Raw genomic sequence first — 12356 nt, 5'->3', positions numbered from 1 at the left:
GTACTTATTTTGAAACAGTATATGCAGCACTCTCATTAGAAAAAAGTTACATCACTTTCAACTTCTGTTTTTATGTATTTTTTTCTCTATTGCCAGGACCATGCCATTTCTGTATGGTAGGGTTTTGTTTTTTGGGTTTTTTTTTTCTTTTTTAAATGTTTGTTTATTTTTGAGAGAGAGGCAGAGCGTGAGTGGGGGAGGGGCAGAGAGAGAGAGGGAGACACAGAATCCGATGTCTGGTCCGAAGACACAGAATCTCATCAGCACAGCCTGATGAGGCATTTGAACCCAGGAACTGTGAGATCATGACCTGAGCTGAAGTCGGACACTTAACTGACCCACCCAGGTGCCTCCTGGGTTTCTTTGTTTGGTTGGTTGGGTTTTTTTTTTTTGGATCATGTTTTTAAAGAACTTTTTTTCTTTTAATTTTATTTTTTATTTTTGTAAATTTACATCCAAATTAACTAGTGTATAGTGCAACAATGATTTCAGGAGTAGATTCCTTAGTGCCCCTTACCCATTTAGCCCATCCCCCCTCCCACAACCCCTCCAGTAACCCTCAGTTTGTTCTCCATATTTGAGTCTCTTCTGTTTTGTCCCCCTCCCTGTTTTTAAATTATTTTTGTTTCCCTTCCCTCATGTTCATCTGTTTTGTCTCTTAAAGTCCTCATATGAGTGAAGTCATATGATATTTGTCTTTCACTGACTGACAAATTTCACTTAGCATAATACCCCCCAGTTCCATCCACGTAGTTGCAAATGGCAAGATTTCATTTTTTTCGATTGCTGAGTAATACTCCGTTGTATATATATACCACATCTTCTTTATCCATTCATCCATCAATGGACATTTGGGCTCTTTCCAAACTTTGGCTATTGTCGATAGTGCTGCTATAAACATGGGGATGCATGTGCCCCTTGGAAACAGCACACCTGTATCCCTTGGATAAATACCTGGCAGTGCAATTGCTGGGTCGTAAGGTAGTTCTATTTTTAATTTTTGGAGGAACTTCCATACTGTTTTCCAGAGTGGCTGCACAAGCTTACATTCCCAGTTTTATAGAACTTTTAAACAAAAAGGCCTACATTATCCACTTAAATTTCTCAGGAACAAGTCTCTACCTTGGTGGGTATGTTATAGCAGGGACATACCCTTTATGAGGGAACTTTATTTTTTATTTTTAAAAAATTCTTCCTATTAAAGGTGTCTGGGTGGCTCAGTCAGTTAAGCATCAACTCTTGATTTCAGCTCAGGTCACAATATCATGGTTTGTGGGATCAAGCTTTGCATCAGGCTCTGTGCTGACAGTGTAGAGCCTGCTGGGGATTCTCTAACTCTCTTTGCCCATCTCTCCCTCCCTTCTTCCTTCCTCTCTCTCATAAATAAAAAATAAATAAATAAATAAGGAAGCAAATAAATATAAAGCAATGAAAAGATTCTTATTCAAGTGTAGTTGACACACAATGTTATGTTAGTTTCAAGTTTACAACATAGTCCATTATTCAATGCTCCCTGCGTTAAGTGAAAGAGGAAACTAGTTTTTTTTTTAAGTTTATTTATTTATTTTGATGGAGAGAGAGAAAGCAGGGAGGAGAAGAGAGGGAGAGAATCCCACACAGGTTCCACACTGCCAACTACAGAGCCTAACATGGGGCTTGAACTCACAAACTGAGATCATGACCTGAGCCAAAACCAAGAGAGCCAAAACTAACTGAGCCACCCAGGCACCCCAAGAGAACTAATTTTTAAAGGCATTCACAGTTTCTTATGCTTTATGTTTTTAGACTTGTAAACTTTGGATGTGATGATCTTCAAGACCAAGAGAACTTATCGAAACACCTGACCCTGTGCGTTTTTACCAACCATACAGGTAGAACCAGGATTATATTTATCAATTTATTCAATTATACTTGAGTTCTACAAAAAATTTAGTCATTGTTTAGATATATGGATCCTTAAAATATAATAGGGCCACAATCTTACATAAGTGATCCTATGGATATTTATACAGTGTATCAAATTATCTTCTCCACTCCAATTTTATACATCTGTTGTCTGCATAAAGGAAGCCACAGTCAGCAGGGTTATTTTTTTGTGCTTTTTAATAGAGGGGATGGATTCGTATGTAATCAATCTACATTTTCTCACCTGTTCCGTCTTTTAACAAATGTCATACAATTATGAGGATGCTTTTTGTGTCAGGCCTACTAATATATTTGGACTCTAAACCTATGTACCAGGCTGCTTTAAGAGCCATTCTAGAACTTACTGAGCTAGCAATCAAAGCTTGACATAAAGTTATTAGTGTACTGTAAGCCTCTACAAAGTCAACACTAATAACTAAATTTGATAGCCATTTTTAATACCCTAGCTTGAGTAGACAGTTACCACTGAGTTAAGTAGCACTTGGAATAAAACTTTATTCCTTTAAAACCAGATTATGTGGTATTCACTAAGTCAATGTTTATGGAGACTTACCATATACTAGGTATTGGAGAAATGATGATGAGAAAAAATGACCTAATTTTCATTAGTAAAATCCACTATTTGAATTTTAGACATTAAATAAGTGCACACAGAGTATTTCAATAGAATCTTGATAAACTGTAGGAATTAGGAAGTCATGAGAGTGTATGATAGAAGGTACTAATATCTTCAAATATGTTCTAGTTCAGCTAGTCTGTCCCTGTGCTCTTACCCTCCAGCACGTTCTGTCTTAGTCCTGAAAAGTGTCTGCTTTCCCACCTCACTCTTTCTTAGTCTCTCCCAGTTTTTCCTGTTCATCCCAGGTCTCTCTCAGGCACAAAGTCCCTCCATAAACCAGTCTTGAGAGTTTAGGAAGGCAGGGATATTTCACGTGAGACTTGGAGGGTGTAAATGAGCTAAGAACAGTGTGACTGAAGTAGAAGGAGCAAGGGGGAGAGAACTGTGGTGGAGAGGTGGCTTGAGCCAGGTTACGTAGGGCCTTGCAGACCATGAACGACTTTATATTTTTATCCTGAGTCTAAAGTCATTAAAGGTCTTTTTTTCTTCTTTTGACATTTTATTTTGAGAATGCCCAAACATTACAGAAAGTCTCAAGGACAGAATGAACATTCATGTACCTTTTACTTAATTGTATCATTTACAGTATTTGCTTGATCACTCTCCCCAAACACAGGTACCATTTTCTTCCTTTTGACTAAGCCATTCAAAAGTAAGTTCCAGACACCCTGACCCTTTACCAGTACATTATTTAGCATGTATCTCCTTAGGTTAAGGACACTCTTTAACATAACCTCAGTTCTATTATCACTGAAAAAAATGAATTATACTAATCAGTAATAATTTCATATTCAAATTTCCATAATTATTTCAGAAAAGTCCTGTATGTGTTTAGATTTCTATATATGTTTGTATATGTGTTATATATTTGTGTGTATGTATAAAAATGAATATATGTGGTGTGCATCATTTTTAAAGTCAGGATCCCATGAAGATTTGTTATTATATTTGGTTATGTCTTTGTAGTCTCTTTTAATGTAGACCACTCCCCTCCTCCTATCCTCTGTCCCCGCCCCCTTTTTTTTTGTATTTTTTTCCCCTACAACATTGATATTTTGAAGTGTCCAGGCCAGTTACCCTGCATTCTGGATTTGTCTGTTTCCTTGTGGAAGTATTTAACATCTTCCTCTGTCTTCCACATTCTCTGTATGTTGATAATTAGACTGAAAGGCATCGTTACACATAAGTTAAATTTTTTTCATAAGAATACTTCATGGGTAATATTGTGAAATTTACTCGCACCAGATGGGGAGGCACATAATGTCAGGATGTCCTACTACTTGTGATGCTAAGTTTGGTCATTTGGTCACGTGGTAACCACTGCCTGTCTCCCTTAAAAGGTACATTTTAATTTTTGCAGGAGTAACCTGTGAGCTATTGTAGTATCATGTGACTGCCTTAGTCCCCAACAGCTTTTTACTTGGCACTCCTTGATGCTCCTTCACTGAATGTTGTGGTTTTTAAGTTTTTATTTATTTATTTTAAGAGAGAGAGAGAGAGAGAGAGAGAGAGAGAGAGAGAGAGAGAGAATTCCAAGCAGGCTCTGCACTGTCAGCCCAACGTGGGGCCTGAACTCACATACCATGAGATCAGGACCTAAGCCAAAGTCGGACACATAACCGACTGAGCCACTTAGGTGCCCCTTCACTGAAGTGTTTTAAGCAGGCAGTGATGTGATTAGATATGTATTTTTAAAAGATCGCTTCCTGCTGTGTGAAGAATGGATAGGAGGAGGCAAGAGAAAAAGTAGGGAGATGAGCAGTTAGGATGAGGTTATGGTCGTACATTTGGGAGGAGGATGGCTTGAACTAGGATGGCAGAGGTGGTAATTTGGTGGGTTTGAGATGCATTTGGAGATGGAACTGAGAAGACTTGCTATCAATTAGCTGGAAAGGAATGGTTCTCAGGTTTCTCACATGGGTGAACAGTGGTGCCATTTACTGAGGTATAGTGGTTTGGGTCAGGCTTAGAAAGAGAGATTGTGAGGGTTGTTTTGGACATGTTAACTAAGAGATCTGGGACTTAGAAGAGAGGTCGGGACTGGACATGAATAAATGTGGAAGTCATTAAGTCTGCAGTTGGCATTTGAAGTCATGGGAGGGGTATAGGGTCAAAAGGGAAGAAGTTTAGGAATAACATCTGAGAAGCAAAATATATAAAGATTGGGTGGAATATCCAAATAAAAAGGAAAAAGAAGGTCTGGAGAGAGAAGGGGAAAAGCAGTTGTTTTACTATAGCAGCCAAAGGCAGAGGGGGGTTTTACAAAGGGGAAATTGGCTAACTGTTACTAGGCAGTGAGCGGCGGAGTCCGTGTGGTCTGGCAGCATGGAGGTTACTGTGGGTGATTGCAGTGAAATCCTGGTTGTGCTGGGTAGTGGCACATGGGAGGTGAAAAAAAATCATAGCAGGTATAGACATGAGAGGGGCAGCAGCTAGAAGGGGTAGCAAGATTTAGGGAGTATTATTTTTGAGGATGGTAGAGACTCCAGTATGCTTGAATGCTTACATGGTATTTAGTGGCAAGAGAAAAGATGACAACACACAGCAGAGAGGAATCACTGGTACAACGAATTTGCTCGGAAGGTGGGAGGTAACGGGATCCTGAGCTCGTGTGGAGGGACCTGGGTAGGCTCTTCCCTGGTGCTTTATTTTAAATCTGCCAAATATAAACAATCATTTTAGGCTTTCATTCTTTGAAGCTTTTATTCCTTTTCATTTTATTCCCATAGGAATTTCTCACGTACAGTAGCAGCTATAACTTACAGATGGGTGATTTATGATGTATCTTATTCAATAAAATGTTGGGTTTATCTGCACCAGAAGGGGAAGAGTCTGCTTTTTTTCCTTTCCCAGCAATGTCTAGGACAGTAGAAAATGAGCCTTGTTCTTCACAGTCAGCTTCGAAATACAAATAAGCCCGTTTCAAATGGGATACGTCCTGATGTAAGATGCAAACAAGCCAGGAGGCATCCTTTTGGTTTTTAACTCAAGCTGTCACCTCATGTATTTCCCAAATTGCTCTTATAAAAATGATTTTTCACCTTTGCAGTTACCAAACAAAAGCCTAGTTCAGTGAAGTAGGAATGGAGAAGGGAACAGATAGTCTAATCCCTATATGGCTCCTTCTGTACCAGAGAGCTTAATTTTCCTCGGGTGTGGAGACCAGAGAACAGGGTTCATGAAGTGAATGCTGATCAGACTCAGGGTTGTAAACAAACCCAATCTTACATCACTGATGCCATAATAATGTTTGGTGTTCATTTGTCCCATATTGGTCATTAAGAGCTACTCTGTCCTTTCAGCATTGCTTGTTACATGCTCAAAAGCATCTATGTCCTGAATTTTCCTGCCCTAAGAAATGAAATCCACTACCTTCCAAGGAATTAGAGCTGAAAATCTGGATGATGGGGGTGCTCATGAGCGGTGATGGTGGGCAAAAGTGCTGCCACTTATGTATTAAGATTGAGTTCATGCAGATTTTTTTTTAATGTTTTTAATGTTTGTTTATTTTTGAGAAACAGAGTGCAAGCAAGGTAGGGGCAGAGACAGAGGGAGACACAGAATCCGAAGCAGGCTGCAGGCACAAACTATCAGCATAGAGCCTGAGGTGGGGCTTGAACTCACGAACTGTGAGATCATGACCTGAGCCAAAGTTGGATGTTCAACCGACTGAGCCACCCAGGCACCCCATAATTAATGCATATTTTTAAAGATAGTTTATAGCAGGAGGGTAAATCAGAGACTTCCTAAAGCAGTGAAGGAAGGAAAATATTCTTTTCCTAATAGTCCACTCTATAGCTGTACTTCAGTCAGTGGCTGTATTCTTTCTTGTGCACCACCTACTGGGAGGTAGTGAGGGGTGAAAAGTGTAAATTCTCTTTTCCTGTTCATATAATTTCAAGAGTTGCCCTTCACAAGTTCCCAGAATTAGTCTTGTGTTTTAGCATTTTATAGAGCCTTTTACAATGAGATAATTTCCCTTGGAAAACTTTGCCCATAATAGCTTTCATTGTCCAAATAGTTTCCCAAAGGCTAGCCAACTCTGAGATTTTATCTTCATCATTGATGAATATTTATTAAACATCTCTTTCTGGATACACCATTAAGAGCATGCTTTGTTTGTTTTTTGTTTTTGTTTTTTTTTTTTTGAAACTCTGACTTCCCCCAAGTGAGTTCCCCCAACTTGTAAATAGCAGCAGAATCATTCTGGAATAATCATAATCGCAGCTAACCTTTATAGCCAGACATAACTTCTTTGGCAGAGCTTTATACATACATCTCATTTAATTCCTATGTAAGAACTATATGAAGTAGGTTCTATATTTTCTTTTATAGATGAGGAAACTGAAGTTTAGAGAACTTAATGTGCCCCAGGCACATTTAAAAAATACTGATGCCTGGGTCTCACCTTCAGAGATTCTTTTTCAGTTGATTGAAGGGGAGGCTTGAGAATCTATAAGCCCCAGGTGAGTTTAATATGCTTTCCAGGTTGAGAACCAGTGCTCCATTGCTGTGTTGTCCAGTATGGCAGCCACTAGCCACATGTGACTATTTACATTTATTAAAGTTAAACAGAAAAGAGTCACAGTAGCTACATTTTATTTTAAAAAATTTTCCCCAAATCAATACAGCTTTTATTGCATCTTTAAAATTCACAAACAAGTCTGATAAATCGTCTGGCATCTTGGTATTTCTGTAGCTAGACAAGTTAGATTTTATTCATCAGCCTGCTGAACTGTTCCTTTTTCAAAAACATAGATACCATCCAAAAATTTTCTGATATCCTTGTTTTTTGTTTTGTTTTTTTTTATTTTTTTTTTAATTTTTTAACGTTTTATTTATTTTTGAGACAGAGAGAGACAGAGCATGAACAGGGGAGGGTCAGAGAGAGAGAGGGAGACACAGAATCCGAAACAGGCTCCAGGCTCTGAGCTGTCAGCACAGAGCCCGACGCGGGGCTCGAACTCACGGACCGCGAGATCATGACCTGAGCCGAAGTCGGCCGCTCAACTGACTGAGCCACCCAGGTGCCCCCTGATATCCTTGTTTTTATGTAGGTACATTTTAAGTGTTCGATAGCCACATGTGGCTAGTGGCAACCAATTTGGACAACAGATATAAAGCATTTCCATTATCAAAGAAAGTTCTATCCATGGGACAAGCTTCACAGAGTCGGTGCACACCCGTGTCACCTTGCTGTGTCTTTATTATTTTTCCCACCTTTGGGCTAGGGAAGGGTAACTAAGCCACAACCTAGTAACTATTTGGAAACGTTTGCTTATGAGATCTGAAGATGGCTCCTGGTGAATGTAATTGGGTACATTTATTTTACATCTCACTTCAAATTTCTGCAAAACAAGAAAAATGATGACCTCCATTCTCTAAAGGATGGTGTGGAGGATTTTGCTAGAAGGGGGGGATATCATCTTCTTTATTGTGGACATTTCATGTTCATGCTACAGGATAGATTCCTACAAAAAGAATTTGGGTCGACAGGTGTGAATATATTTAATCCTCTGCAAAACTGTGTTTCAGAGAGGTTGTAGCAACTTCCTTCTTATTTGAGAATGTTTTTCCTACTGCTCCCTTGACAGAATTGATTATCATTTTAAAAACTTTGCTAATTTGAAAGAAAAAATATGGTGCCTTTAAAAAAGATTTTATTTTGTAATTACTAGAGAGGCTAAATTTTTAACTATGTTTGCTGAAAATTTCTTTCTCCTTGTGATCATAGAACATAAAAGGACAGGGTAAACCAGTAGTTTTTTGCTGGTAGTATCTTTGCTTTATAAAAATAGTCCAAGTGGTACATAGAACTTTTTTAACTGTTATAATTACTATTTTTGTTTAAGCTTTAGTATAGTGTTACTTGGTTTCTTAGTCTGCTGTAATTTTAAAGAAAAGTTATTATTGTATACTCAGTAGCCATAACAGTAATTTTACATCTAGTAGAATTGTTACTATTTTTATCTGATAAAATTACTCTTAAATTCTTTTGTACTTAAGATATTGCAATAAAATGTACTTCTAACAATATGGTGCAGTTTTAAATGTCATTAAAAATAGTCACAAATGATAAATATTATAACAAAATTCTCATATATGTCTTTGAATAGCCTTCTTAGAGAAAATTGGCGCTTTTTTGGGGGGGGGGCCACCCTGATTCTTTGACAAAGGACCTAGTGAAGTATAACAGAGGAAATACTGCTATTCACTGAAGTAATGATTGAATTTACATGGCTAGCTAATTGTAGTTCTGGGACCAGAACCCAGGTTTCCAGATTCCTTGTTAAGTTCCTTTCCTCCTGGAAATCTCCTATTTTGGGTAATCACATAAACATTAGCATTGGAAGTATCAGTTTCTGTATAATGCCCTCAATGGTAGGTCTTTGATGAGAATATCTAGTCTATCCACATAGCAACAGCTGCTAGAGATGATGGACATATTACACACTGAAGGAGGGGTGAAGGCTGAGGGTGTTCTGGAGAGATGGGGTAAGTAAAGGCAGTCAGGGCTCATCTGGGAGGACTGCTTTGTGCCACGAACTCTTCTTTGCCCTTGGACCAAGGCTCTTGGTGACCCAAATATGTGTGGGTATGGTCCCAACACACATTTGCTTTTATTGGCCCAGTTTGCCTTCCATTCCAGATAACAAAGAAGACTGGAAACTTTCTGTAAAGAAGAGGTACATTTTTGTTAAACTGGGGTCTATAGCTATTAGTAATGGCCTGGGAGGCAAGCTAAATAAGAGAGCAGGGCAGTACATGTATATTAGGAGAATCTTATGAAGCTTTGTAAATTTCTCTAGACACTCATGATTTCATATGTAGGAGTGCATCTCTATTCATTTTCCTGTTCTTTAGTAGCTCATCACAATACATTGCTTATGTGTGTACTGAGTAACTGTGGAATTAGCAACTTGTTAACTTATTAATAGACCATTTCTAGATTTGGGGAATAATCTCTGTATTAAGTTGAGGCAGAATGTCTAAAGGAATAAAAGTCAGGTTAAGTGACTTAGGAAACTTTTTATTTGTCTTCTATTCTTTTCAGCTCTACTAAATACCTTCTTACTTCTAGGAAGTTTATGTGTGTGTTACAGTCCGAAGTTTGACTCTTGGGAAAAATTCACATATTCAGTGTTTTACTTTCATAAAGGTACATGCCATTTATTCTTTTTTTTTTTTTTTTTACTTTTACATAATCACTTTTTCCAAATGGTAGCAAGTTAGATAAATTTTAAAGACTTATTACCTGTAATGAATTTTATCAGTACATTCTATACCTTTATACGTATATAATACATGTTTCCTGAATAAATTCATTAATGATGAATACAGTTAACCCTTGAACAACGTGGATTTGAAGTGCACAGATCCACTTACATGCAGGGCTTTTTCGATAAACACAGTAAAGTTCTATAAATGTATTTTCTCTTCCTTACAATTTTTCTTAATATTTTTTCTTTACTGTTAGAGTACAATGTAGAATGCACATAACATATATGTGTTGACTGTTTATGATAAATGTTAAGTGATAAACATTACAACAAAATGCTTCAGATCCTTCTATCTGAGCACAACCCATCTTATAAAGTCTAATATTATACTCGAAGCCCAGAACAAGTACTAGATGGTGATTGCACTTGTGATCCATTTTCTCTGCTGGTTTTTGGAGAATGATGGGGAACCACGAAATCCAGAAGTCAGACACATGCTTTGTCAGTTTCACAGCTCCTAAATGTTGAGAGTATCACATAGAGTAATAGCCTTGGGTGGGATTCCAGCTCTTTGTTTCTTACCATTCTTTTCTTGGCTTCCTGTTCTCTACCCACAGGGCATGGCAAGACCTTCACTGCTGCTCTTGGGAGTGTTGACTCACATGTGACAAAGGGCCTTACTTTTCTCAACCTTGGTGAGTGAGAGGGAGATGGGTCTCTCTGCTCTGACACTCCTTTCTAGTACATGTGATACTCAGCCTTTTATATCTCATTTGTGCACCCCATTTTCTCCTACCTCTTCAGGACTCGGATTGTGAGGACAATCACTGACCTCTCTGAAACCTGATAGGGGAAGGTTTTCTCTGGACACATTAGCACCCGTAATTTGTCTGTTGTTCAATAGTCAACTGTATTAAGTTAGTTAATATTTTTATAATATATTTTTTCCTGACCTATGTCTTTTTCAAGGCTTATAGACCAACCCTAATGGGCATATTTGTGTCCCTCCATCCAGATCAGCCTTTTGGGGGAGGATGCATCTCCCTTTTTAGAGAACACAGGCTGTGAGCTTTCCTATGTTTTTAGTAGGAAAGAAGCCTGGGCACACATCTCAGCCCTTCTGAGCCTCAGTTTCATTTTTGATTGTAGAGAGGACAAAGGTCTTTGAAAAATCGTCCATTTCCTGTTGCTAGAGCCTTCCAAGTCCTGTAAATGATTTACGGATCAGCTTGAATGTGTTGATTTTCATTGAGTAAATATGGTAAGGGAACTTGAGTGTTAGGTTGGGACATATTAATGGAATCTATAATGAAGAAAATAAAGAAGGAGTTTATTGTACCAACCTCCTGAAAGCTGCTTTTGCATGTCGTTTGGGGTGAGGGTCACAAACAGGTTAGCATAGAACTAAATAACAGAAGTATTGCTTGCCTACCCAAGGGACATGACAATATTTAAAAAGAAAAGCTTCAGCTTTAGAGCACATGATTCTTTGATGTGTTCCCCTATTCCTGTTCCCCAGCCCTTCTACTATCATGACAAAGGCTTAGGAAGGTGTGATGTGAGGGAACTTGGCAAAATGAGAATGAAAATGATAAGAAAATACATAAAAAATATTTTTCTTTTGAATGATACTATTGGTGAGGTATCTAAGGCTGAGTGGGCTAGTATGTGGCAAATGTTAACATGAGCTTTGAACCTGTGGGAAATTACTTTAGAGAGGCCTGATTCTACTGCTTCCTGTGGTAAGAGAGATAAATATAAGGTTTCCTGGGTCTGAGACTTGATTATTATCAAGTAGCGAATGCTACATCAACATCCCATCTAAGAGTGATAGGGGAAACTTTCCACTAAAAATAACCTTAGCATTTTGTGAGGTCAAAGGTAGCCTTCCTTTTTTTCCCCAGAGAGTGACTTTAAAAAAGGGCAGGCATGATTTAATCTATGGTCTTCAGACCGTGGAGCCAGCAGAAATACGAGAGCTTTGTAAAAATAGGCTATCTTACATAAGTTATCTTTCCTTCTTAAACACATTTTATCTCATAGGCACAAAATTATACCCAGGATTAAAACTATTCCAGAAGTAATTTTTATGACAACAGTATTGCTTTGTGAGTGATGTATTTTTTCCTATAAATTGCATGCAATTTTCCTGATTGCTACCCTATTAAAAGGGGGCTTATATTGATTAAAATACTAAAGGATTGGGCTTTGGGGATGTTTTCTATAAATCCCAAACACCTCTATATAAGAAAGATACATTGGTAAATAAAAAGCTATCATTTTGAAAAATGAATACTATATGCTAAGTTTGTTATTTAAATTATCTTGATCCTGAAAACAGTTCTGTTTGGTGATGTTATCCCCATTTTACAGATAATGAAAGTGAGGCTCAGAAAGGCTGAGATGTGTACCCAGTCTTCTTTTAGTGTCTCATGTCAGGGGCACTGTGTTAGTTTCTTATGGCTGCTATAACAAATTATCACAAATTTAGGGCTTAAAACAACATAAATGTTGTCTTAGGGATCTGGAAGTCAGAATTCTGAAATCTGGAGTCTTGAGGGGCTAAGCCAAGGTGTAGGTAGAAATGGTTC

General features: G+C 38.0%; 1 protein-coding gene across 7 annotated transcripts in view; it reads left to right on the top strand.

Moving 5' to 3' along the window:
• Positions 1 to 12356, top strand: part of LOC122487795 (gamma-secretase activating protein) — a 90850-nt gene that overhangs the window by 38214 nt on the left and 40280 nt on the right. For 5 of the 7 annotated variants that reach the window (XR_006298471.1, XR_006298470.1, XM_043588681.1 and 2 more), the window contains exons 12-14: positions 1786 to 1871; positions 9600 to 9704; positions 10383 to 10460. Coding sequence is in view for 5 of the 7 variants with exons in the window: in XM_043588681.1 (XP_043444616.1) it covers positions 1786 to 1871; positions 9600 to 9704; positions 10383 to 10460 (269 nt within the window). In the remaining 2 variants the exon portion in view is untranslated. The remainder of the gene's footprint in view (positions 1 to 1785; positions 1872 to 9599; positions 9705 to 10382; positions 10461 to 12356) is intronic. The other 2 variants (XM_043588679.1, XM_043588680.1) reach the window with 2 other exon arrangements.

Source organism: Prionailurus bengalensis, chromosome A2, assembly GCF_016509475.1.
Source record: "Prionailurus bengalensis isolate Pbe53 chromosome A2, Fcat_Pben_1.1_paternal_pri, whole genome shotgun sequence".
Taxonomy (NCBI): domain Eukaryota; kingdom Metazoa; phylum Chordata; class Mammalia; order Carnivora; family Felidae; genus Prionailurus; species Prionailurus bengalensis.
The sequence above is the reverse complement of the archived record's forward strand: the minus strand, read 5'-3'. Positions and strand labels throughout refer to the sequence as shown.